We start from the raw sequence: 27391 nt of genomic DNA on the forward strand, positions 1-27391 counted from the left end.
ATATTGAAACTATATCTTCCAACTACATGTTCTTTTACTTCTAGTCAGATGATAAGGGCACCCTTCTTTTCCCCTTTCTACCCATTACATAAGAACAGTCATACTGGATCAGATCAATGGTCCATCTAGCCCAGCATCCTGTCTCTTGACAGTGGCCAGTGCCAGATGCTTTGGGGGAATGAACAAATAGGACAATTTAGAATGATTCATCCCTGGTCGTCCAGTCCCAACTTGTGACATTCAAAGGTTTAGGGACACCCAGAGGATGGGATTGTGCCCCGACCATCTTGGCTATTAGCCACTGATGAACCTATTCTCCATGAATTTATCTAATTCTTTTTTGGACCCAGTTATGCCTTTGGCCTTCACAACATCCCATGTCAACGAGTTCCACAGGTTGACTGTGTGTTGTTTGAAGAAATACTTCCGTATGTTAGTTTTAAACCTTGTGCCTATTAATTTCTTTGGGTGTCCGCTAGTTACTGTGTTATGTGAAGAGGTAAATAACACTTCACTGTTCACTTTCTCCACACCATTCATGGTTCATGATTTTATAGACCTTTTATAGACATTCAGTTGTGACACAATGATTATTTGGAGAAGGAAGAGAACAATGAGCAAGACTATTGGCTGTATAGGAAATGCAAAGGTAACATTTTCCTTACTTAAGTTTTCTGCATGGTTGATTTAGGACTCCAGGAGCACTAAATTTTGAAACTGAAGGTATTTACCCTACAGAAAGCCTGAGAAATATCTCCTGAGGCATTCTGCTGGGGTGTGTTGGGTCCCAGGCTGAACCTGTTAGCTATCGGTATTACTTCCACAGCCTGATACAAGTCTGGTCAAGGTAAACTGCCTTTAATTTAGTTAGTTCAGAAATTACACCAAAGAGAATATAATTCTTCGGGACATTTTGGAGCTAATCTCTTAAAGACTTTTGACCACATTGCTCTGTTGTGAAAAGACCCTTGAGCTTAACTAATGAGTATTCTGTCTCATGGCTTCAAGTGTCATTGCTGCACCCAATTACCCTAACCTACTTATTCATATTTCTTAAGCACCAGTACCAGTACTACTAGCAGAAAAGACTTCCAGGTTCTTAGGACCATCTTAATTCTCTCAGAAGAATGGCACAAGTATTTCTGAGTAGCAATACTGAAAAGAAATTCTGAATTTTAAAAAACGCTTAAAATCAAAGTAGTGTGGATGTCACAGATGCCACTACCTAGCACTTTCATATTGTGTAAATATATTTGTTACCCCTGCAGGTATGCTTGTCTACTCCGTGTCTTGAAATATTGATGTGTAATCTGGTGGAGTCCCCATGCAACTGAACAAAACCTTAACACTTGTTCTAGTCAGTCACAGATTTCTTGTTCTTAACTAAAATAAAATTCTGAATTAAAACTGCACCGACCCCAGCCAATGGTGACCTGTGGGGAGGTGGGAGGAAAGTAACTCTCAAGGCCGGCAGCTGGGGAGATGAAGCGGCAAGGCCAGAACTGGAAGGGAAGAGGTGGGGCCAGAGCCGCTCCTCTTCTGGCCACGCTGCCTAGTGCAGCATGCAGTGGCTGCACTCTCCCAGGCAGCCTCCAGCCATGCTGCCCACAGTCCAGGCCAGCAGCATGGCTGGAGGCTGCTTGGGAGAATGCATTAGTGGCTCCATACATGCCGGGGGACTGGAGCAGAGCGCAGGGTCCCAGGCTGGGGGTGGGGATGGGTCACGGGCGCGGGACGGGGAGGAGTCGTGTGGGGAGGTCATGTGCCCTCCTTTAGCTGGTGCCCCCTTTGTGTCCCTCCTACTAGTCGCTCATTTCCCCCAGCCTAAGTGTTTTTTCCCAGATATTTCTGCTCCTATGGTTTTCCCATGACATGGGTGAGCCACACCCTAGTTCTCTCATCCAGAGAGTTACTCCCACCTCCCTTAAACTTTCCCAGTGTATAAAAAGCCACACTTTTCCCAGTGAGTCACCAGTGAACATGATTAACGTGTTCCTCTCTACTGGGTTCTTCTAACACCTGCTAACACGGAGTAGGGCAACAGGAGAATCTGCCACTATGTTAGTGTTATTCTGTGAGCTGCCATCAAAACTTATTTAGTCCTTCATTTTTCTTTTTTTGAAGCATTCTTAAGGTCTCTCAAAAAGAGCCCTGGAAGAGAGACTATTTTGTGGAAGGAAAATCTGGACTCATCAGATGGCCCTTTTTTCCTTCTGTACTTGAGACACTTGGAAAGGATTACTGAGACTCTTGAAGACTAACTTTTCCAGTTTGCTTGAAGTGTTGGCTAGGGCCATTACTTCTAATTTTGATAGTTGCAGAAACTCAATGAGTTGATAGAAATTCTGCAGACTTCGAACAAGATACAGTGACTGAACACATTCATTCCCTGCGTGACAGGACAGAGAAGGGGATGGGCTCTTATTCTCCTTCTGTTTCTCCAGGGAGCAGAAAATGCCCCAGGGCATCTTATGTTTATGTATGCCTTCCCTCCATTGCAAAACTTTGACAGATCTAAGAGGAGACTTATTGTCATAATTTATTACTCCATTCTAGTCTAGCAAACATTGGTGTCTGAGATTGTAGTCCATTTTCCCCCACTGAAATGCTGAACAAGCTGGTCTTATCAGAAAGTTACGGAATGCCTTTCCATCTTCACATGAATGCTCTTTCACAAAATAGCGTATAGAATGTTTTAAAGGATTGGCTGTTTCTAGGATTTTTTTTTAATATCAAGGAAATCTTCCATTGAAACAACATAACAATTGGACACTTCCTCTTTTAGGAGAGTTGAGAAGCAAACTCCAATATTCATTGCCAACATTTTTAGAGGAACTGCAATTTCTTTAGTTAACCATTACAAGTTTTTTAAAATCTAATTAAGGCCAACTTTATCATTTGTTTTTTTCACTTGCTTGCACGTGTGTAAAAAAAACAAAAAAATCCCCAGTTTCGTACAAGGGAGTCAGTTGCATGAGTGTGCTTAAAATACTTCTGAAATTATTAGGTACTATATGTGAGATTATACATAAGTATTTTATCAGTAATTCTTAACTCGTAAGTAATATTTTTTATCTTAAGATGACTTACAGATATTGTCTGATCCACCCCCAGATACCCACATACCCATATGAGGTTAGTGCTTACCCACTTTAGAGCAGGTAAAGCAGAGACTTATCCAACCTACACCAGAAACTGACTCTGGCAATGGATTATAATACAGGAATTTCTTCCTGGTGCTGTGCATAGACCAGAAGGCTCTCTGTGTAAATAAAATACAGATGGTCCTATCATCAAAGAACTCTAGTTGCAAGTAATCATTTCCCTGAAGAAGAATCTTGGGGAAAGACTCTGCTGCTTACATTGACTTTGCTCTTCATTTCAGGGAGAAACTGATTGTGATCAAAGAAATTTGCACTTGTGCCTAGCCTGTCTGCAACCATCAGTATCACAGCTTGATTCTTTATACTTATAACAGACATAGACTAATTATGGTACTTAGCTTGAAAATTTACTTCTCTTGCTCAGTAGCATCTTCACTCCAGCGTAGAATTTTTATCTTCTCTAATTATATCTAAAATACTGCAGTGTATAATACCAAACGGACATCCCATTTGCTGGCCCTACTCAGGGAGTCAGAATAAAGCAGTTCAATCTGTACTACTTTTGGAGGGCAGCCCCTTCAATAATGATCTAGAGCTTAAGATAGCTTTAATAATGTTTGCATTATCTGCTATTCATATCTGTTGGATTATAGGGCAATAAGTGAAAGGGATGTAACCAAGTCTAACTGGACCAATTATCAGATCAATTTACCTTGATTGTTTGATAAATCCAGATCTTCTGAAGATTCTTGCTAATGCAAACAATTAGCACTAATAGAGAATTTCTATTCTGAAATTAACGTTTTTTTCCTTTCAGGTTTTCTTAAAGGATACTGTAAGTACAAGATACCATTTTATGCTAAAATGGTGGTGTTGTAAGAAATAATGGTTGTGTGGGGAAAAAAATGTATCTGTGTGATTTTTTTTTTCTTTTAGGTTGATGGAAATGTGAGCAAAATTTATTGCCAAAATCTTTGCTTGTTAGCCAAGCTTTTTCTGGACCACAAAACATTGTATTATGATGTTGAGCCATTCCTTTTCTATGTTCTTACAAAAAATGATGAAAAAGGCTGTCACTTAGTTGGATATTTCTCTAAGGTAAAGCAATATCTCTATATGCTTTTTAATATTAAGAATTCATAATTTTTCCACTGTTAAAAATTATGCTTCTTATTCAAGTATTTTTGCATATGTAATTTCAATAGATAATGAAGACAATTGTTTAAAATTTTAAATCCCACCTGCAAGTCTCATAAAATTGTTCACTGTCTGATAACCAATAACAATATCTTTATCCATCCCAAAAAGACTTACATTAACTGAGAAAAGTTCTATGTGTATTCAGTAGAGCTGTCAATTAATTGCAGTTAACTCACGCTGTTAACTCAAAAAAATTAATCACGATTAAAAAAATTAATCACAGTTATAATCACACTGTTAAACAATAGAATACCAATTGAAATTTATTCAATATTTTTGGATGTTTTCTACATTTTTAAATATATTGATTTCAATTACAACGCAGTATACAAAGTTGACAGTGCTCACTTTATATTATTTTTTATTACAAATATTTGCACTGTAAAAATGGCAAACAATAGAAATAGTATTTTTCAGTTCACTTCATGCAAGTACTGTTGTGCAATCTCTTTATCGTGTAAGTGCAACTTAGAAATGTAGATTTTTTGTTGCATAACTGTACTCAAAAACAAAATAATGTAAAATTTTAGAGCTTACAAGTCCACTCAGTCCTACTTCTTGTTCAGCCAATTGCTAAGACAAAAAAGTTTGTTTACATTTATGAGAGATAATGCTGGCAGCTTCTTATTTACAGTGTCACCTGAAAGTGAGAACAGGCGTTCGCATGGCAGTTTTGTAGCTGGGATTGCAAGGTATTTACGTGCCAGTTATGTTAAACATTTGTATGCCTCTTCGTGCTTCAGCCACCATTCCAGAGGACATACTTCTATGCTGATGATGCTCATTTAAAAAAAAAAAAAAGCATTCATTAAATTTGTGACTGAACTTCTTGGGGGAGAATTGTATGTCTCCTGCTCTGTTTTACCTGCATTTCATGTTATAGCAGTCTCAGATCATGACCCAGCACATGTTGTTCATTTAAGAACACTTTCACTGCAGATTTGACAAAACACAAAGAAGGTACCAACGTGAAATTTCTAAAGCTAGTTACATCACTCAACCCAAGGTTTAAGAATCTGAAGTGCCTTCCAAAATCTGAGACGGACAAGGTATAGAGCATGCTTTCAGAAGCCTTAAAAGAGCAACACTCCGATGTGGAAACTGCAGAACCTGAACCACCAAAAAAGAAAATCAACCTTTCTGCTGGTGGCATTTGACTCAGATGATGAAAATGAATATGTGTTGGTCCGTACTGCTTTGGATGGTTATCAAGCCCAACCCGTTATCAGCATGGATATATCTCCTCTGGAATGGTGGTTGAAGTATGAAGGGACATAGAATTTTTAGTGCATCTGGCACATAAATACCTTGCAACACTGGCTATAACAGTGCCATGCGAACGCCTGTTCTCACTTTCAGGTGATATTGTAAACAAGAAGCGGGCAGCATTATCTCCTGCAAATGTAAAGAAACTTGTTTGTCTGAGCAATTAGCTGAACAAGAAGTAGGGCTGAGTGGACTTCTAGGCTCTAAAGTTTTACATTGTTTTGTTTTTGAATGCAGTTTTTTTGTACATAATTCTACATTTGTACATTCAACTTTCATGATAAAGAGATTGCACTACAGTAACTCTATTAGGTGAATTGAAAAATACTATTTCTTTGTTTTTTACAGTGCAAATATTTGTAATCAAAAATAAATATAAAGTGAGCACTGTACACTTTGTATTGTGTTGTAATTGAAATCAGTATATCTGAAAATGTAGAAAATATCCAAAACTATTTAAATAAATGGTATTCTTTTATTATTTAACAGTGCAATTAATTGCGATTCATTTTTTTAATCGCTTGACAGCCTTAGTATTCAGTTAAATCTGTTTTTACTGTTTATCTGGTGATTTATAATTATTCAATTTGACATGAAATCTTTTTCTATATAATTCACTTAGTTACAGATTCTGCATAGATATACTATGCCTGACTTTCAGCAGTTTTATTTGTACAAAATGGGTTATTTGTATTGTATTTACAGATGTATTTTGGTAAAACTTACTATTTACACATGTAACAAATGACCATTTCTGTTAATCTTTGGTCACTTGTGTGCATAAATACCTGAATTTTTTTTTGCAGTTTTTAATTGCACATTAAACTTTTGAAAATCAAGCCCTAAGTTACTAATTTTCATAGTCAATGCCTTTGGCTCGTGGTGATCCTTTGAATTTTAAAACAACAATCCCAATTATTGCTAAGAGGGAATTTCTCTTTATTGCCTTGACAGAGGCTATAGTAAAATTATTTGCAAGGTAAAAGTAGAATTTCCTGGAATAGGAGAGCCAATATTTGTTTCTGTCAACTTTCAAATAAGAGGTTTAGTGTATCAGTGGCTTCCAAACTAACATGTCATACATTCATTTTTATCTTTGGAAATTGGGTGATTTTTCTCATTTTCCTTTAGCTTTCTCTTAATAACAAAAAATGATCTGAAAGAATTTTTTTTTAAAAGAGATCTGTTGAAAGTGATAAAGTTGGAGTAGCAGCATAGTCTACCGAGGTGTTTTTGGACTGATACGTTTGTCTTCAAAAATAAGGCTTGAAGAGAATCTAAGGCATGGTGTGCACCTAAAACATAGGTCGACCTAGCTACATTGCTCAGGGCAAAATTGAAAAATTTCATGTCCTGTGCAATGCAGTTAAGCCGACCTAAGCCCCACTGTAGACACCACTAGCTTGACAGAAGTCTTTAATTTAGTTAGCACGTCTCAAGGGGAATGGATTTACGACAGCAATGGAAGAATCCCAGTCTAGCATTTTTAGTGTAGACGTTCCCTAAGTAACCGTGAGATTGACAGACATAATTTGCACTGCCTCAGACCCTAGAATTTCATATGTCTTTGATCTGTTTCCTTGTAGGCCTATTCATCGATCATAGTTTAGATGATTCTAAGTATGTGGATTACAGATAAAATAGTACTGCCACTTCTCAGATTGGCACATACCTTCTAGTACATTCATTGTCTGAGGCATCATTCTAAACTTTATTAGGTATAAGGACCTGCTGGAGATGCAAAAACATTCAAAATGAAGACTGGAATTTGTTCCTCTCCCTCCCCCCACCCCCAAAAAATTGTTTTGGCCCTCTTCTTATCAACAGCTCACCCAGTCTCTTATCTTTGTCATGTCCCTGGCACCAGTTCAGGAAAGCACTGAAACATGTACTTGAATCCCACTGACTTCAATAGGACTTAGCACATGCTGGAGTGCTCTCCTGAACTGGGGCCCTTTCTTTTCAGTCTTCTGTTCCTAGTATTCTTTTGTGGACAAAAATTCCCCTGAATCCTTTGCAATGGGCACAGTAATATTTCAAAGTACATATTATGGCAGTCAGTTCAAGGGGTTTTGGACCACACTAGAGACTAAGCAGTACTGTCAGTATAAATCTGCACAGGAGCTGGGATACTTTTATGAAATGTGGCAAAGAGGCAATCAAATTTCGTAAGTGAAGGAGTATGATTTGAAACTGGCCTATTGCTACTTGTGACAGTGACAATTCCCATACTATTCTGGCATCTCCTTACATGTGTTACCCTGAGTAGCTTCCTATCAAGTCTATGCTTGCTGCAGCTTTCTGTTGAATATGTCACCCTGGATTTCAGTGGTCTGATTTAGGTCTTTGATGCTGTTAGCTTTATTTTTAAAAGTTACTTATTTTTAATTGCAGTACTCCTAAATACAGGAAGAGGCCTGTCTCAGGACTGTTCTTTTGTGGATTTTGGCATTTTTGGATACTCCTGCAAAAACATTACTGCCCCTACATTGCATCCAAATTTTAAAAAACAAAAATCCTTCAGACTATATTACAAGGGCTGCTTCCTAGTTTAGTTTCTGTGCCTGCTTTCCCCTTTGTCTTGGGCAGTCAGTGTAATCTTTGCTTCTATTATGTTTTTAGTCATGTGATTTTTGTCTTGCCTGAAATGCTGAGATCTGATGGCCCAAGCATTTTTCTTTCACTTTGTAATCAGAGGAGAATGCATTTGGCTGTGAAAAAACTGTATCACTTGAGTTACACTATCGTACTAGCATTAAAAGTATTTGCTAAAAGGTAGAAGATGAAATGTAGGTGAAAGGCAGTAAGTTATTTAACATGGCAATTGCTGCATACCTAACTTGCTCTCTTTGGTGAGTGTGTGTATATTATTTCCCCTTGTATATATCTGACAGAATAATCAGTATCACATGAAAAGACTTTTCCCCCCCATTTTGCACTTAACCGTCATTATATTGTTTATGCAAGTCCTTGGGATTTTGTTTAATTTCTATAGTGCTGACTAGTTAAATAGAAAAAAGAAATTATTTAGAGGGTGTATTTGATTGATACTTTCCCCCTTATAATTAATGAATACCTTAGACTTATTCTGCTTTGGTATTGACCAGATACGTCTTTTCACCTTTCTGGAATATTTTACAAGGACAGTGGCAGGTGCAGGGAATTGCCCACTTCAGCAGTGCTTTGACATACTTGATCTGTTTCTCCTTCCCTCAGGAAAAGCTTTGCCAGCAGAAGTACAATGTCTCCTGCATAATGATCATGCCCCAATATCAAAGGCAAGGATTTGGAAGGTTTCTCATTGATTTCAGTAAGTGAAGTGCTTTATTTACATTCATGAGCCACAGAGCTGATGGTTGTTATGGGAAACAGTAACATATAAAACTTTATTTAACCTGCTTTGTTGTTTTTATCAATAGATAATGGGATTTCTATTTATATTTATATAGGGCAGAAAAGCTCCCTGAAGTGAAAAACTTACTGCTGCTCTGTTATTGTACTCCAGGAAATTGAGAATAGATCTCTCTGCAGTAATATTAGCTCACAAAGCTATTACACTGAATGGATGTCTAAATTACATTCCATTTTGCACTGCTCATTAGTACAAAAAGAGGCAATTATTTGTGATTAAAGCTAAAGAAGGTGTTAGTCCAAGGCATTCTCCACTTTCTACATTTTTTTTAACTTGTAACATATTTTTAACAGAACAATTCTTATGAAAAGAACATAATAATTCAATTTTTCTTTTTAAAAAAAAAGGGGGGAGAGGGAAAGAGGAATTTCATTACCTAGCTTCTCTAGTGAAAACTCTGCTCTTCGTAGCAAATATATAAACTGGCATTCATGGTTGTATCCTTGCTTGCTGCTTTATTATGCAAATCTGTACATCTGTCCTGTTTGAAAAGCCTAAGGATAATTTGTTTAAACGTACCCATGTATCACCAAAAAACCCTCAATTTGAAATTACAATAAAATTCAAAACAAAATTCTGTAGGTAAATGTTTCAGTTAAATGCCTTCTGTGCTTTTGAACCTGACTTTGTAATGTCATTTAGAGAGAGGATAGAGAAGTCAGGTTAGCATATGTGGGGAAATGGGAAATTGAGATTTCACTATGATTTTAAAGCATTGTAAGAGTACACGGCTCCATAGGCAGCTAAGATAATAGGTAGAGCCCCTTGGTTTTAGCAAATACTCAAATTTGGAGAGGTAGGTTGGGCCAAACCTGAGTGGCAGTGCAACCCCGTGTGCCGCAATGCCCAGAGCGGGGAGCTGGGCCCAGCCCTGAAGGAGAAGAGCTGCCGCTGCAGTGTGAGTGCAGGGCTGACTCATTCTACAGCACCCTCCTCCTTCCCCCAGAGCCTCCCACCCCAAGGGCAGGACCCAACCCTGTCTTACAATGGGCTTCCCATGAGAAAACAAACTTCCCAAAAAATAAAACGAAGAATTTATAAATAAAAAAATGTACAGGGTTCTAGTAATATGGTTCCTGCCTCAAAGGGGCATGCAAGTGGATTAACATGCAAATAAAACACACTTATGGTATAACAGCAGGACTAAGACAATAGCTTATGACTATAGAGTTTTGATACTCTCGGTCTTGCAACATTCTACGCAGCATGACCACACTGCCTTTAAAGAACATTAGGATTAATAAAAATACTGTGTCTATAGTGCCTTTCATCCAATAGCTTTACAAACAATTAAGCTTCACAACACCCCAGTGAGATAGATATGGATCACTTCATCCACCATTGAAAGGCAGCCACCAGTGGAGTGAAACACAACAGCTGTCTAACTGTGTGGTTAGATTACACAACATTTTAGGGCAGGAAGTGAAGAATACCATATACTGTTAGAACAGCAGGGGGAATTTAGGAGGATAGTTACTTGAGTTTGAATTTGGCTCAGGCATGAGGATTAACACCTCTACTCTGATGAAAAGGGATGCTGAACTCTTAATGAACACAAGTGGTCAGAACCTCAGTTTTGTGCCTTATCTGAAAGACAGCACATTCAGTAAAACACCCACACCCTCGAATAACACCTAGATTTTTGATTTAGTACTGATACAAAGGGCAGAGTGACCCCTACTGAATTGCCAACACCACTTTAAAACTTAGATGTTCCTTGGCACTCTGTTAGGTGAGCTTTGACATGGCCCGGCCGTGCTTAGCTTGGTGAGATCCAGCTGGATCACAGCACAAGGGAGTATTTTCTCATTTAATTCAGTCCAGGAGGGAGTGACAGACACAAGAACTCAATGCACTATGCTTCTTACTGGATCTGTCTTCCACCCGCCTCCTCCCCCATCCCTTTTACTTTCCTGCATTTGTTAATCTGAAGGTACCAGTGGGGCTTTGGAGGTAGCCCTGCTTAAGTTTGTGTTCAAATTCTCTTTTTGTAAAGAGCCTGCAGTACATCAGAGCCCTGGAATTTTTCTCATTCTCAGAGATGATTTAGGTATGACTTTACTACGGAAATAGCCCAGGCTCTGACCCTGGTCTTGCCCTTATCCCTCATCTTCGCCCGTCCACACACACAACCCTCTCACCTGAGTTAGGTGGTAGCTTCTACCCAGGTGAACAAGCACAGCTGGGCATCTGAGTTAGAATTCAGGTTCCGCTTTCACTCAGGTTGGTAACTGTCACCCGCTCTCCAGTGAGATTGCAGGCTAAATCGCTCTAGTGCTGGTAGCCCTCTAATGCCTTCCCACAATTGTCATCTCCCTCCATTTTCAGTTCTGCTTACGTGCCACATATTCTAGGAATAAGGGTTTTAATTATCATATACTCAGAGGAGAAACATATTGTTTCACAACTAGCCAGAGTGGAGTGGCCCAATTAACATTCTGCTGAGTAGGGTAAAATTAACCCTCACCTTCCTGGCATATCAACACAAAATGACAGTCAAAGTTTATGCTCAAATAAATTTGTTAGTCTCTAAGGTGCCACAAGTACTCCTGTTCTTTTTGCGGATACAGACTAACACAGCTGCTACTCTGAAACCAGTCAAAGTATAGAATACTAAAAGAAGCACTTACCTGAAACATTGGTCTGCAGAATGTTTCATTCTAATGTGCTTTTTGCAAAGTGGTTATAAGTTTGACATAGTGATTAATACTAAAATGTCTTAATTTACCACATTCTCACATCGTAGCATTTCCCTCTCCTTGAAACAGGAAGTAATTGTTGTATCTCAGATTCTGTGAAGTGATAATTGATAATATCTGTTGACTTCATAAAGACAACCAGCAGAGTTTTTAGCCTAAAATAATCAAAATCGAGCTCACTGAATCATGCTGTTGAGAAACAGCTGCACCGCTTTGTAGTTTAGAGATATATCAGATACTTATCTCAAAACAATGAGCAGATTATTGCTTACAAACAGCAGAAATGCCTCTTTTTCATGGCTCATGATTATCATTTTATAAAAATTAACATTGCACATATAACTTTCTGTCTGTTTATATTTGCCCAGGCTTCTGTTGAGGTGACCCTTTTTTTTGTTAAACTTTCTAAGGAGAAAGTCAGTCACTGGACTACTTTCATTTTAGTAGCACTTTGCTATAATTTGGTTGATTGCATCCTAGTAGTTTTTTTTAAATACATGATAATCATGTATAGTTTGAATTGTGTAGCATCTGATGTCTGGGAGACCTTTTTACTTAGGCTGTGTCTACACTGCCCCGCACTCCGGCTACGGGGGTGTGAATAGCAGGGCGCTCCAAGGTGATGTGCTGTAACTCCCCCATGTAGATGCTAGAGGTGCGAAGTAAAAGGTTCCTAGTTCCCAGTAATGTAGTCCTGTTTGAAGAGGACTTTATTAGCATGAAGTAGGAACCTTTTGATTTGCACCCACAGGTCCCACCCAGGGGAGTTAGAGCATATTGCTTTGGTGCACACTGCTAGTCACACTTCTTTTGTCCAAACTGCTGGGTGGTATAGACATTAGATTTCATGGAATAAGTTTGTCTTTAGAGAAAGATCAGGTTGATTTTTGGCATGTGAAGCCCAAGGGAAAATCTCTTAGGTTTTTACTACAAAAATAAATAACAAAAAATCATAGAAAGGATCCAATTTATCTTTTTTCTGTCTGTCCCTTTCTTCTCAACATCTGTTAACGTACAGCTGTCTATGTGTAAGTAACCTATTTGTACCACTATTCCATGTTGCATTTTTCTGTTAGATTACCTGGAATGAACTGCTTTTGGAGTGAGGGAGAGGAGCTGAAATGACTATTGTTTCTAAACCTGATTATAACTATTAGTATAATACACCTCTACCCTGATATAACGCGACCCAATATAACACAGGTTCACATATAACGCGGTAAAGCAGCCCCTCCCCTGCCCCCCAGGGTCTGGGAGGCAGGAGCTGTGGGGGGGCACTTTTGGGGGCCCTGCAGGCCCAGAGTGGCCCAGAGGATTAGCGGGGGGCCGGGAGCAGCCTGCTCTGCTTTCCTCGCCCTGGCCCTAGCCATGTCGCTCAGGGGAGGGGGCTTGGGGGAAGGGGTCTTTTCCCCAACCTCCCCGCACTCACCAGCGGCGGGAAGCGGAGCACCGTGGCTGGGAGCCGGTGGAGTGGAGCAGGCTGGGGCCACGTTTCTCCGCTTCCCGCCGCTGCTGGTGAGTGCCTGTCGGGGGGCAGAGGTGTGGATAGGGGTCGGGGCAGTCAAGGGACAGGGAGCAGGGGGGTTGGGTGGGATCCTGGGGGTGATTAGGGACAGGGGGTCTCTGGAGGGGGCGGTCAGGGGACAAGGAGCAGGGGGGCCAAAGCAAGTTCGATATAATGCAATTTCACATATAATGCGGTAAGATTTTTTGGCTCCCGCAGACCACATTATATCAGGGTAGAGGTGTACTATGTTCAAACTTCTTGGTTCCCACAGACAAAATGAATACAGTATTGTGAATTCTCTTGAGTGAAAAAGTATGTTTTGAGGAAGAGCAGACCAAATTATGAAGGAGGAAGAAGTTTGTGTATTAAGACATTTAAATGGCAGGGATGAAAATTGATTATGCCTTCAGCCAACATCTCTTTTCACATGTGTTACTGTATGTGACAATTAAGTTCAATGGAAGTGTTCTATAAAATGACATTATGCACCTTGTCCATTCTGGTTTTTGAAAGCCTGGTAAGATGTATGTTTTGTGACAGGGTCGGGCCAGTGGCTACAGGAGAGTGATATAATGCAGATATATTAGCCCCAGATTAAGTAGGTCCCTTTTCCCTGGGTAAGGTAAAACGGAAGGTTCCAGAACAATCAGGAACTTTCTGGAAACAATTAAGGCAGACAGGCTGATTAGAACACCTGCAGCCAATCAAGAAGCTGCTAGAATCAATGAAGGCAGGCTAATCAGGGCACCTGGGTTTAAAAATGCACTCACTTCAGTTTGTGGTGCACGTGTGAGGAGCTGGGAGCAAGAGGCACTAGGAGCTGAGAGTGAGAACGCAGACTGCTGGAGAACTGAGGAGTACAAGCATTATCAGAGACCAGGAGGAAGGTCCTATGGTGAGGATAAAGAAGGTGTTGGGAGGAGGCCATGGCGAAGTAGCCCAGGGTGTTGTAGCTGTCACACAGCTTTTCCAGGAGGCACTCTAGACAGCTGCATTCCACAGGGCCCTGGGCTGGAACCCGGAGTAGAGGGCGTGCCCGGGTTCCCCCCAAACCTCCCAACTCCTGATCAGACACAGGAGGAGTTGACCTAGATTGTGGGTTCACGAAAACAGCCAAACTGAGGGCTGCCATGAATCTCCGAGGCGAGCAAATCCACCAATTAGCGCAAGACCCACCAAGGTAGAGGAGGAACTTTGTCACAGTTTATAGAACAAGAGTCTGTTTCTTGACTCCAGCGATTTTGGTGGGGCCCAGGAAATGCAATATCCAGTTCCAAGCTATTAGTTGAGATTGAAGAACTGCTCATATTTAAACCCAGATTTGGTTTGACTTTCTTTAATTCACTTACTCTAAAATTAACTTGTCTTATATTCTAAAAGTAAGAGTTTTGTACAAAGTTATTAGCTATGAAGAAGATTCAAGTGACTGTTCTTTTTTAATTGCGCCCAGTATACTTTAATAAATATTCTTATATTACATTATATTACGTGTGTTAGTTTCCACACAGTGTTTTTCACTTGTATTTGGAATAACTCTTAAGAACATTACTCATTATTCCAACTTGTGCCATTAGAAAAATATCAGTTTACAAATACAGTATCGTTACTCATTGTCAGATGCTATTTTGTCTTGGGAAAACCAATGACCAAAATTTTCAGAATAGGTTAGTTAAAGTTAGGCATCCCAATCCAAATTTAGAAAACTAATTTTTCGGAGGCGGTAATCATGTTAACTCCCCCTGATTTATTTGAAAACTGTTGGTGCTCAGTCCATATAAAACCGGGCTACTTTTATTTAGGTGCCTAACTTTAAATACCAGTGTTCCAAAATTTGAGCCAATAAATACAGATTTTTTGTTCAGTGTAGGTGTTTTTTGTCCCTGGATTGTGATGGTGTCCTATTCTATTGGGGTAGGGTGATTTGTCTCTTTAGATCACATCGTGTGTTTTAGAGAATTGGAAGAGGTGTGTTTGGTGTGATAGTAAGTGAAGGCAGGTTACTTTGGTAGCTTTAAGCAGTTCCTGAAAGAAAGAGAAAATCCTGAATATGCCTGGGGCAGGAGCTTCCTTCTTCCTTTCTTTATATATATTGTGATAGAGCCAGGCTAGTTGGGCACAGCAGAGTACAGGTGAGTCGCATCATACGCGCATTTAACTTACGCGAATTCAACTATATGCGCTCAGCAAAAAAAAAAGAAAAATAACAAGATACCTGTAAATAGTGTGGGCGATTCCACCCACCATTCCACTCAATGAGTGTATGCCCTGGAGTGAGTGTGAGATGGGAGACATGGATCTGCTGTTCCCTCAGTCAGTCTCAGTTCCTGCGTGCCTCTCATAGTGTGAGCATCTCGCCGCGCTGAGTGTTATTCTAGTGTTTAAAGATACTGTACGTATTTTTCATACAACATGGCCCCTGAACACAAGCCAACTACTTCATCTGGTGCTCATCCGAAGAAACAGCGATCTGTTCCAATGCTGGAGGAAAAACTGGCCTTGTTGGACTTATTGAGAGACGGTATGTCAGTTTCCAACGTGGCGCATAAATATTGCCGCAAAGAATCTAGCATCCGTGCCATCAGGATTCGAGAGAGAGAAATTCGTCAAGCCGTGGCATCAAGTGCTCCAGTAACTGCTAAGGTGACGAGCCAGGTGAAGACTAGTGAAGACTGAAAAGGCATTAAACTTATGACTGGAAGACATGAACCGTAAACGTGTGTCTATCGATGGCAACACGTTGCAAGAAGAGGCTCTTCGCTTCTATGCGCTGTTCAAACCTCCCACCGAAGAGGGACAGACTTCTGAAGAGAAGGAATTCAAAATCAGCCAAGGTTGGTTTAACAGTTTTAGGAACCGCTTCAACCTCAAAGACGTGCAGACTACTGGTGAAGCTGCATCTGCCAATGAAGAAGCAGCAAAAGCCTACCCCAAACAATTAAAGAAAATCATAGAAGAAAAGGGCTATCTTCCGGAACAAGTTTTTAATGCTGACGAGACTGGGCTCTTCTGGAAAAAAATGCCCAACCACACTTACACTTCAAAATCAGAAAGACAAACCCCTGACTTCAAAGCAGCTAAAGACCGTGGGACTGTATTGTTTTGTGGCAATGCAGCTGGGCATTTAATAAAGCAGGGCTTGCTCTACAGGGCTGCAAATCCCTGTGCCCTAAAAGGCAAGAACAAAAATCTCCTGCCTGTGTTCTGGCAATACAATAAAAAGGCTTGGGTGACGTCAGCATTATTTCTGGATTGGTTCCACAAGTGTTTCATTCCGGAGGTCAAGCGGTAACTTGAAGAGAAAGGACTTGACTTTAAAGTGTTGCTGATCATAGACAATGCTCCTGGCCACCCGGCAGCACTCCGGTTTGTACATAACAACGTTGAAGTCATCTTTCTCCCCCCCAATACCACTTCTATCCCCCAACCTTTCGACCAAGGCATGATTCGCTGTTTCAAGGCCACGTACACCACTCGGGGGTCGAGCCACCAGCGGAGGGAGGCGAGGACCTGCCCCGGTACAGTGGCCACTGAATTCAAGCTGTTGCGCCTCAGGTGGTAGACGGAGGTGAGCCATGCTTGCAATGGCTTGAGCCGGAGCCTGGCTTGCTGGGTCACATATGTGCATGAAGCCATGTGCCTGAGGAGACTCATGCACTCTCATGCTATTGAGGTCAGGAATTGCTGAAGGTCTTGAATGATGCCTGCGATAGCAAGAAAGCAGGAGTCAGTTAGGAGGGCCCGCGCCTGAACGGAGTCCAGCACCAGCCCGATGAATTCTATCCTCTGGGTGAATTCTAAGGTCGATTTCTTCACGTTGAGACCCAGTCATTCGAATGTACACCTGACCAGGCGGAGTTGGGACTGCACCTGCTCTCTGGTGCGGCCCCGAAGTAACCAGTTGTCAAGGTAGGGATACACTTGCACCTGCCATCGACGGAGGAAGGCAACCATGACTGACATACACCTGGTGAACACTCGGGGAGCTGTTGAAAGACCAAATGGAAGGGCTGTAAACTGGTAATGTTCACGATTGACCACAAAGCACAGGAAGTGCCTGTGCGCCGGATGAATTGTTATGTGGAAGTAGACGTCCTTCATGTCAAGGGTGGCGTACCAGTCTCCAGTTGAGCCCACGCAGGTTCAGATGGGCCGGAGGCCCCCTTTGGCCTTGGGGATTAGGAAATATCAGGAGTAGAACCCCTTTCCCCTTAGGTCCCATGGAACCTCTTCTACCACCCCCATGGCGAGGAGCGCCCGAACCTCCTGAATAAGAAGTTGCTCGTGAGAGAGGGGTCCCTGAAGAGGGATGGGGAAGGGGAGTGGGAAGGCGGATAGGAGCAGAATTGGAGAGAGTATCCCCCTTCCACCGTGCAAAGGACCCAGCTGTCTGAGGTTATTTGGGACCACGCACGGTGGAAGTGTGATAATTCAAAAAAGGGCAGGGAAGGATCTGGGGGTAAGTCTGGTACACCGTCCTCGGGAGTCCCTTCAAAAGGCCTGCTTGGAAGCTGACAATGGTTTGGTTAGGCCCCAGCCTTGCCCATACGGGGGGTTGGAGGGCTTCCTTCTGCCATTCCGTCCCCGCCGCCTGTAAAAGTCATGCCTCGGCCAAGGAGGGTAGGAGCGCTGCTGTGGCTGCTGGGGCTTGAAGTGTTTCCGCTGGGTTGCCAGGGCATGCATACCCAGGGACTTCATGGTCACCCTTGAGTCCTTAAGGCTATGCAGCCTAGAGTCAGTCTGCTCCGCGAACAGGCCCTCCTTGTCAAAGGGCAGGTCCTGCAGTGTCTGCTGAACCTCAGGAGGCAGGCCAGAGGCTTGCAACCAAGAGGTGCGCCTCATGGCAATCCCAGAGGACAAGGTACACACGGCTAAGTCTGCAGCATCCAGTAAGGCCTGAAAAGAGTCCATGCCAACATCTTGCCCTCGTCAATAAGGGCCCCAAACTCCTCCCTGGACTCAGGTGGCACAAGCTCCTTGAACTTCAGCATGGAGTTCTAGGAGCTAAAGTTGTAGCGGCTCAGGTGCCTGCTGATTTGCAATCCTGAGCTGGAGCCCCTCCGTGGACTATACCTTGCGGCCAAACAAGTCTAGCTGCTTGGCGTCATTAGACTTGGGCGCTGGGACCTGCTGCCCATGCCGCTCCTTCTCATTCACAGCCCCAACCACCAGCGAACAGGGCTGCAGGTGCGTGAATAGGTAGTCGCACCCCTTTGAAGGTACAAAGTATTTGCATTGGACCCCCTTGGCCATAGGAGGAATGGAGGCCAGGGTCTGCCAGATGGTTTTGGCATAGTTTTGGTTAGTCTGAGGATGAAATCCTTTGCAGATCCTGCACTTCTCGGCTTGGTGAACCTCCCCCAGACACTTCAGACAAGAGTCATGGGGGTTGCCTGTTGGCATGGGCTTGGAGCAGGACTTGCAAGGCTCAAATCCTGGGGACTTGGGCATGAGAGCCCCGAAGAAAGACAGTCGGGGTGGAGGGTAACCCCCCCCCCAACCCCACTGCCACTAACTACAACAAAATCAAAAGAAACTATCAACAAAAATCAGGACTACTTTCTAAACAAAGCTAGGGAAACATGGAGAACTTGCTGAGCAAGACGCCACAGTTCCAACGACCGTCACAGGCGGTAAGAAGGAACTGAGAGGGCTCCAGATCGGCAGGGTCATATATTGAGCACCATGGCGGCATCACTCCAGGGGGCTCCACTGCCGACCCGACGGATGCTGCTAGGGGAAAACTTTCCGACGGCTGTGCATGCGGTGCGCGCACACCTGATTTAGAATCTATATGAGCAATCGCTCGGAGGAGAACAGATTCTCCCCTCCCCCTTGGCCATCAAACCAAAAGCAGCACAGGATCTCAGGTGAGTGGCTGGAAGGCCCTAGGGTGGATCCAGAGGAGTATGTCGTAGAACAAATTATGGTCCATGCTGCAGGCAGCCAACTCCATGGCTTCCAGGTTGTCTATGATGACATCATCATCATGTGATCTCAGCTGGTGCGGCAGAGTGGGCACTCCTATGCATGAGCTGAGCATTTGGTGCTTAGTGGTTAATCAAATGCTGGGCAGCAAGTTGGCTGTAGCTGCCTAGGTTCAGCTAGAAGTGGACTAGGGGCAGATCTTTTTTGAAGTTCTGGTTTTGTGGAACTTATTACAGTCTTCTCTACAGTAGAGAATTTTGCATTGCAAGTATCTTGCATCCATGCATGAGTGTTTGCAATAGTGCCCTAGCACTGCTAGCACCATTGTGATTACACATGCTTGGGGACCGACTCCACCGCCTTTGCATCCGGTCATCCTGCACCATTGCAGTGCTGGTGTGGACTGAAAGACGTGGCACTGCAGCTTCTCCTCCCCACACAGTTCCACATCCTTTTAGCAGCCTTTACCTATATTGTGCAAAGGTTCCTGCCCTCCTGTTTATTTACTTGGCTACTGCAGCTTCCGTAATCTTTATGCATGATTTTGTAAGGTGCAGTGCTGGAATCTCCAGATTTTTCTTATTTCCATCTATTGAGAATATGATGCAATACTGATTTAATATTGTAGCATTCATGTTCTTTTATGTTTGGAAAATGCTGATCTGTTTTGGCTCAGTGTGCTGAATCAAAATGTTGTTTTAAAATCTTTCTGTGTGTGGACTGCAGTTCCCACAGTCCCCTGGCTCAGAGAGAGGAACTCTTCTAAAGATGAATTTTGAAAAAAGTTTTGTTGATTTATGATTATTCCAAGAAAATCAGCCTGTGGGGATTTCTCAGCATATTTTATGGAGCTTCAGGACACTGTGCATTTATCAGAACGGTAAAAGAAATCTGATATGTCACTTCAGACATAACGATAAGACTGTTCTAACCAAAGAGCACCTATATTTCAGTGATTGAAAGCTAGCATTGAAAGCAACTAGAAGGAAGGCTAAAACATGGTAACAGTCAAGACAGGGCATTTGATAGGCAAAGTTGACTTTAAAGTAGAATGGGTGAGTAGGCAGGCTTGACCCAGAAAGGTTACAGATTTTCATAAAAAAGCATCTGCATTGACCAACCTGTTTGCTTCTATGGTCAACCACACAGTCCAGTTATATTGCAGTGTGCTGATGAAAACAGCAGGCATTCTCCCATGGCATATGTCGTCTGGCACTTCCATTCATTTCCCTGTTGCTGGCAACATTTCAACAAGACAGCGCGCTCGCTAAGATAACCTCGTTCTTCCCTTAACAGTCTGTTGTAGATATTACCAACATGTAACCTTTGGTATTTGATTGCCTCAGATGAAAACTTGAGTCCCTTTCTCTGTCAGCAGGACTCTTGAAAGATCCCTAAGAAACTTATTGAAATTATAAGAATTCCACCTGAATGCAGGAAGTCTGCCATTTCTAGGTTTTAACAGAGGATTTAAGAATCTGGAAAATAGGCATAAAGATGTTTGTGTTCCATACCTAATACCTGATATTTTTAATTCTGATACCTTATCCCCATGTCCCTCCAAGCAAACTTCAAACTAAACTCCTTAATTCAATTGGTTTTACTTTTTAAAAGGTTTTTTTGTTTATTTAAATATCTTTAACAATTTTAGACTGAAAAACAGGAATGCATGTTGTACAGTGATGTATAAAAGTATTATTCCTAACAAAGAGGATTGGGTCAGATAGATAGATGAAACTAGCCTGTTACATAAATGTTCCTAAATAATACATTTTGTGAGATTTGGTGTACAGACACTGTCCTCAGTTTGGGTTGCAGAGGGACCAAGGGATTGTTCCCTTTCAACAATGTTCCTTCCATTATTTTTCCCCCTCTGTGTAGAATGCCTGACTGCATGCAGGTTTAATTCTTAGTCCTTCATGTAGCCACGTATACATTGTCTTTTACTTATACACTCACCTAAATTCAATCTACCTATCCCCATTAATTCACTCTCCTCTCCCTTCTCCCTGATTCACCCTTTCCTTTCTCAGTTCCTCAGTCTTCTCTCTCTCCTATTCCTGTTCCCCATTCTCCTTATTCCCCATCACCCATTGCATTCACCTCCCGCCCAGTCGCACTGTGTTCATGGTCTCCCCATCACTTACTCCATTTTTCTCTTTCATCACACATCATATGCAGATGTATCCATTTATATATCAGAGACATTTAAAGATCCTCCTCCCGCATTCCCTGCTCCAGTTAAACCCTCCTAAGGCACTCAGCTCCTTCCCTTCCTTTCATATATTGGCATCTAGGCCACCCTGCCCTCAATCTTCCCCTCCCTTCTTTTTAAAAGAACATAGGGTTGCTCTACTCCTAGCTTTGTTCCCTGACCTTAGGCCAGAACCTAAGTTCCCTCTATGCTGTGCGGCTGTGCAGCAGCCTGTTAAGCATCACACAGGCTCTCAGTACAGTGGCAGGGATCTCCCCTGGATCTGCCATGGCCAGGGGGGAGAGACACCCCTCCCGCGGCCCCAACCCTCTGTCCCGCCCCCGCTACATGAATTTTTGTTATGTGCACCAATATGCACAGCTATGATGTGACTTTTGATTACAGAACCTCCATGAGCCCCTGTCCCAGTTGTTTGAATGCTCTTTAGTAGCGCTAGAGACCATCTCTCTCTGTCTTGGAATGACAGACTTATCAGTTGAGATGATTATAAATAGCTTACCTGGAAATATGGGTTATCTCATCGTAAGTACCCTCTGTTACCTTCTGTAGTTCTCAGAGTTTGTTAAAAATATGATCACCATCTTCAAATCAACCATCTAGTCTATTTTGCAACCGATGTTGTTGCTTAGCCCTCAATGTTATGGGAGCACCAGAAAATAACAGTGGTTCTTAATGACATTTATTCAACTGTTACAATTACATATACTATTTATAAACATCTCAGTGTTTGAAGTCATTAATATATTTATAAAATCCAGGACAAGAATCAAACATCAGTAATGATCTTTTGAACTGCTTAACCTGCTAACAAATCTGTTCCTCCTGTTGGCACCAGGCACCATGGTTTTGGTTTCAGAGGTGCTGTAATTCCTCTCCTCTCACTTATTCTCTCACTACAGTTCTAATTAGTCCACTTCGTGTAGACCAAAAAAAACAACCCAGTCAAGGATTTACTGGTGACTGGCACAGGTGAAGTGAGTGTTAGCCAATTAATTTTCAAAGGGAGCTTTTTGTTGTTTTGACTTTAATGCTGTCTGCATTACCCTTCCTTCCCTTAGTCGAGGGAATTTGTTTAGCCTCTTCTATGAAACTTTCTATAAAGGAACCAAAGGTTTCAGGCCCCCTGTGCTGCATTTAGTTGAGAATGTAGAGGTGAGTGATAGCTACCATTCTTCCTCGTAACGGTAATGAGAAAAACTTTGACTTGGCCCTGTTCAAAGTAAGTAAAGCTTTTTCTTTAACTGGACAAAGAAGAAAAGAGAATGTAGCAGGTTGTTCACTTACCTAAGAATCTCAAGTTACAGCTGACCTTTCTTTTTCTCAGCAGTAATGTTTACAAGGACCCTGGCATTGTGGCCCCTTTGAAAGCATTCTTAAGGCAGCTTCAAAAAGGATATAAACTCCTATTTAAGGTCCTCGATCTTTGACAGTTCCCCCTCCTCCCCCCGACCTGTATGGGAGGTATGGATACACACACATGGAAAATATTGCCATAAATAGGACAGACTATTTATGAACAAGTCATATTTTGGGAGGGTACGTTTATATTAATCTCACATTTTGGCCTTTCTGGGTTTTCTCTCTCTTTTTTCTTTTCCTTGGTATTTCCTACTTGGAGCTTGAAATTCTTTGCTGAAACATCAACTTAGAGTGCACTGTACTATACAGCTGCTTTCTCATTGTTTGTTTTTCTAATAATTTCTTGCATCATTTCATTTTAAAAACAAACTGTTGGTTATGGCACAGAATTAAAAGCTGTCTCTTGGTATAGTTTAAAATGCTGTGAATATATCTTGCCTTTCCATTTAGGTGGTAGTTTATCATAAAAATTGTTACCAGTGTTTGCTATTTTGCTTTCAAAGCTCTTGTGTGATACAGTATGTTGCACTAAATCTCTCCAGTTCTTTCTTTGCATATTAAGGATTTATTTTGCCAGGTTGTATGGTCAATAAAACTCAGTTTAATAAAAACCTGCCTGATGTGAACCCTTCTGAGTATGGTTATTCACTCATTGGGAGCCTTTAAAGGGGATGTATAAAAGCTCAGAAAATGCTTTTGAGAAAAGTTCACTGACCCTCTCTTCCTTTGCATTAGATGGTTTCTTTTTAATACCTTCTATTGCTGTAGTGTAAGTTTTAAAAAAAAATCAAATATCGGAAAGAAAATAAGAGTTCAGCAATGCAGATTATTTAAGAGCAATCTCTTGAACATGAAAAAGTGCTGCTGACTTTTTCTTTTTCTGAAAGGCCCCATTCTAGTCTGTGAGGGCCTCTGTGAGAAAGTTTCAGATCTCAAGCTGTTCCCAAGTTTTGGCAGCAGTTCAGTTTTGTGGCAGCTCTTTTGTGTGCTCAGGGTTTTCAGCAATGTGATGGCATCTTTAGTGTATGTATCTGAAAAGCTTTCCTAAGTAATTTGAGTCTATCTTCATTGTGAGAACCATTCAGATGGTACAGGGGTTGCCCGTGATGCTGTGTGCGTAAGTGTACATATGCTTGCGTATGTATATATAGTATGCAGGCACACTTGAAACTGGAATTGGCAGACTTGAGTTGTCAGGGGCAGTACAAAAGCTTTATTCATAATCTTCCTAGATCAGATCTAAGTGCAGTGTGTAATGGTGTATTGTGAATTTATGATTTTACTAACATATTAGCACCTGAATGCTATAGTTATTTGTGCTGTGCAAATATACAGCAGACTTAGGTAGCTGTATTAAGCAAAATGAGACAAGTGAACTACAGAGTATGGCCTTTACAGCAGAAAGAAGTTTCAATATTAAAGCTGTTTTTAATAACTTCAATTTTTGAGAGGTTATTTTTTGAGGCTCTTAATAGGACTGAATACTCATTATGTGCCTCAAAGCTTCAGATTATGCTTCCAAATCCATTCTCCTTGCATAGTGCCTGATGCAGTTCACTGTCTGGACAGACATTATTTCCCAATCAGACTCCTATCAGTAGCGGAATTGTGATTTGTGACTTCAGTGGCAGATAGATTAAATACAGTGAACTTCAGAGCATAGTGCTTAACTACATAATCAGCTTAGGTGCATAAGAATGGCATAGTCCTTGTTGCACTAATTAATTGCATATTGGCTAGCTGTATAAATTGGCTAATTGCATACTAAATTGAAGTGCAAATGTTCCTCTTTATACTGTAATCACTCTGGACCAAGTGATCAGTCAGAATACTCATGAGACTTTTGTCCATTCATCAATTTTGTTTAAACAGCTGTTAATATATGTTGTTCGGTGTAAGAGGATATCAGATTTATGTATAAAACCTGTTTGTGGCATGAAACCAGAACAGCATGCAAGATGTTAGCAGGAAAAGCATAAAACTGGTTAGTTCTCCAAATGTCCAGTTTCCAATAATAGCATATTCAGGAGGTGATGTCATGCATGAAAGGAGAGTGCCTCTTGGTGAAGTCCTTTCCATTGGCTATTTTAGTGCTTTGACACGGTATGATGTGTTGCACAGACGTAGAAGTTTAAATGTTCATTACTCTAAATTTAGTAAGATTGAAAATAAATTCAGTAGAAAAAATCCATTGACTACTTGTATTGAATGGTGTTTAGACTGAATATTGCTGAACTGCAGGATATTGTCACATCAGCAAATCTTTTTTCAAATTAAAAAATTGAGCTCTTGGAAATTCAGTGCAGTGGGTTAAGAGAAATTCAGTTACATGTGTAACTACTTTTGCAGCATGAGCAGTTAATGAAGTAAATTGGTTTGAGACACCAATTCGCTACAAAAGATGATAGAAAGCTTTTGATTTTTATCTCAGGACAACAAAACAAGTTGTAAATTGCTTCAGGTTTTCAAAAGTCCTGTCTAATCTAGGATACTGCTGCTAAAATTTCCCATCGTTGCTACCATCAGTTGAGCTCCACCAGCAGGAGCACTAGTGTAGTTCAGGTGCGATCAGCGGGTTGGCATTTAAGCACCATGTTGTGTAGATATGTTATGAGCAGGGTTAGATGACATGCAACTTCCAACCTGGCAACTACCGGAAGGCCCACCTACATCCGTGATTCCACTGTTGTTACTGCCGGTGGAACTGAACCAGTACTAGCAGTGCTGGGGAACTTGAGCAAAAATAGCTCCATGGCACATTTCCTACAAAACTAAATAAATGACTAGTTTGGAGAGATCTGATTTACAACACCATAATTCCCTGGCAGAGTTTTAAACTGGGATTAGTTTTGTGAAAACAGTAGTCCTGTGTAATAGACAGGACTGAATCGTACCACAGCCCCAGGACTGTAATGTGGTGTGGCAACATAGTTAAAACATGCTTTGGTCTTGTTTATGCAGGCAAGACTGAGCAATTCTTTAACCGTGGCAGGATTCTGCTGTGTTGAAACTTGGTCCCCCCAATACAGTAGGATTTATAGTATTAGGATTTATATGAATTAAAGAAGCTTTGTTAGGGGATATTGTCTGGGTTAATAGGCCCAAATCTGGATCTTCGTTAATGTGTGCATACCTTTTCCTAGGATCTTCCCAGTTACTTACATTTTCTTCTAGTTTTTAAACATCGGTGCAATCCTGACTTAATTGTTATACGGTTTTAAAATAGCTTTTTTTAAAAAAATGGTGCACAGTTGCTCTGAGCAGAAGCCTTTTGGGATGTGATGAGAGCTCTTCTATAGCATGCCTTTCTGTTCTGTTTTTATATGCAAGCGGTAAATTGAAATTTACAAGAATCCTGCTCTGGGAAATCCTGTTCCTTGGTGCCTCAGGGAGAGAGAGAGAGATACTTGTAAATTTCACTTTATTGCTTATCAGGAAGAAGTCCAGACACTTGCCTTTGAAAGATAAGCAACACCGTGATGACTATGAGGCAGTTTGTGGAAGAAATGCTGCAGAAGCAGAGGTGAGTAAGAAAAGAGCAATTCCCAGAGATAGGTCAGGAGTAGGAGGGGGAGTATTCAGAGCTATGTTGATGAGACTGTGCTGAAGGGAATAAAAGAAACGTTAGGAGAAAATTATAAATCATTCTCATAGAAGGACAGACCATCCTTCATGTAGTCTTCTTCTCTGTTACAGACTTCCTTCTGCCTCACAAGCACACTGCTGCACCGTTTGAGTAATGGAGTAGCTCTAGATGATCTCGTCATAGTCAAGCCCAGGGAATCAATGGAGATGGTAATTTATTTCCAGGGACACAAGTCTAGTGAGCAACAAAGGTTCTTAGAAGCTAACCCTTCCTACCCCCACTTTCCCACTTTAATAAGAGATGCACATCCTCAAGCACCAGTCATTAAGAGCATGATCTTTTCCTAGCTTCTAGGGAGTGAGTGCCCTTATGAATTTCTTAAAAGCTTTCTTCAAAACTTGAGTGCAACCTTCTGTTCTTGTTTTATAAAAGGACCCGTACGTTATGTGTCTGGCATCAGTCTGGCCCAATTATGATGTATTTATAGGAAGCCATTTTAATGTTATCCATTTATCCCAACAGTTCCTTTAACAAGGCCCCCAGTAGCTTCATTGTTGGCATAATTTGAGATGTGCGGAAGCAAGAAGAAGAGGTGATTTTGTGTTGTCATTGTCTTGTTTTTAACAAAGTGCATAGCTGGTTTTGCACTGAGTTTGAGACAGGCATGTGTAAATCAAGACAAATACAATAAATGTGTATATGCAGAAAGGTGGTTTGTGCATACTGCTAACCATGGTTGGATAGCCACAGGTTTGTTTGGACAGGTGGCATAAGCTTCTTTTGGTATTTGTCATCCTCCTTTTTTTCTTTTTGTCAACCCAGAAGAGTACTCTTTGATTCAAATATGCTGTAATTGTGATATTCTCCCGAACCCTCAATCTGTGGCTGCTCTGTGAGCTAACAAGCTTCGCTTCATCCAGACTCTGGGCCTAGTTGCTAAGAGTGCAGTGCTCAGTGTTACAGAGGTACTGCTAACTTGTGTCAGCATGAAGATTCTTCAGTGGACTCCTACCCCCAGTCCACTGGTCTCCACCAACAGATGCCTTGAACGGACCTGCACTGGTTAAATTTACCATTTGAAATACTTCCTCTTGGCAGACTTTCCAGTTTGTATCGGT

At 41.5% G+C, this 27391-nt stretch overlaps 1 protein-coding gene across 1 annotated transcript in view; it reads left to right on the forward strand.

Annotated features, from left to right (window-relative positions):
* Nucleotides 1-27391, forward strand: part of KAT6B (lysine acetyltransferase 6B) — a 200496-nt gene that overhangs the window by 138467 nt on the left and 34638 nt on the right. The window contains exons 11-12 of the mRNA XM_077821053.1: nucleotides 4041-4202; nucleotides 8787-8880. Coding sequence (XP_077677179.1) covers nucleotides 4041-4202; nucleotides 8787-8880 — 256 coding nt within the window. The remainder of the gene's footprint in view (nucleotides 1-4040; nucleotides 4203-8786; nucleotides 8881-27391) is intronic.

This window comes from Eretmochelys imbricata, chromosome 7, assembly GCF_965152235.1.
Source record: "Eretmochelys imbricata isolate rEreImb1 chromosome 7, rEreImb1.hap1, whole genome shotgun sequence".
Taxonomy (NCBI): Eukaryota; Metazoa; Chordata; order Testudines; family Cheloniidae; genus Eretmochelys; species Eretmochelys imbricata.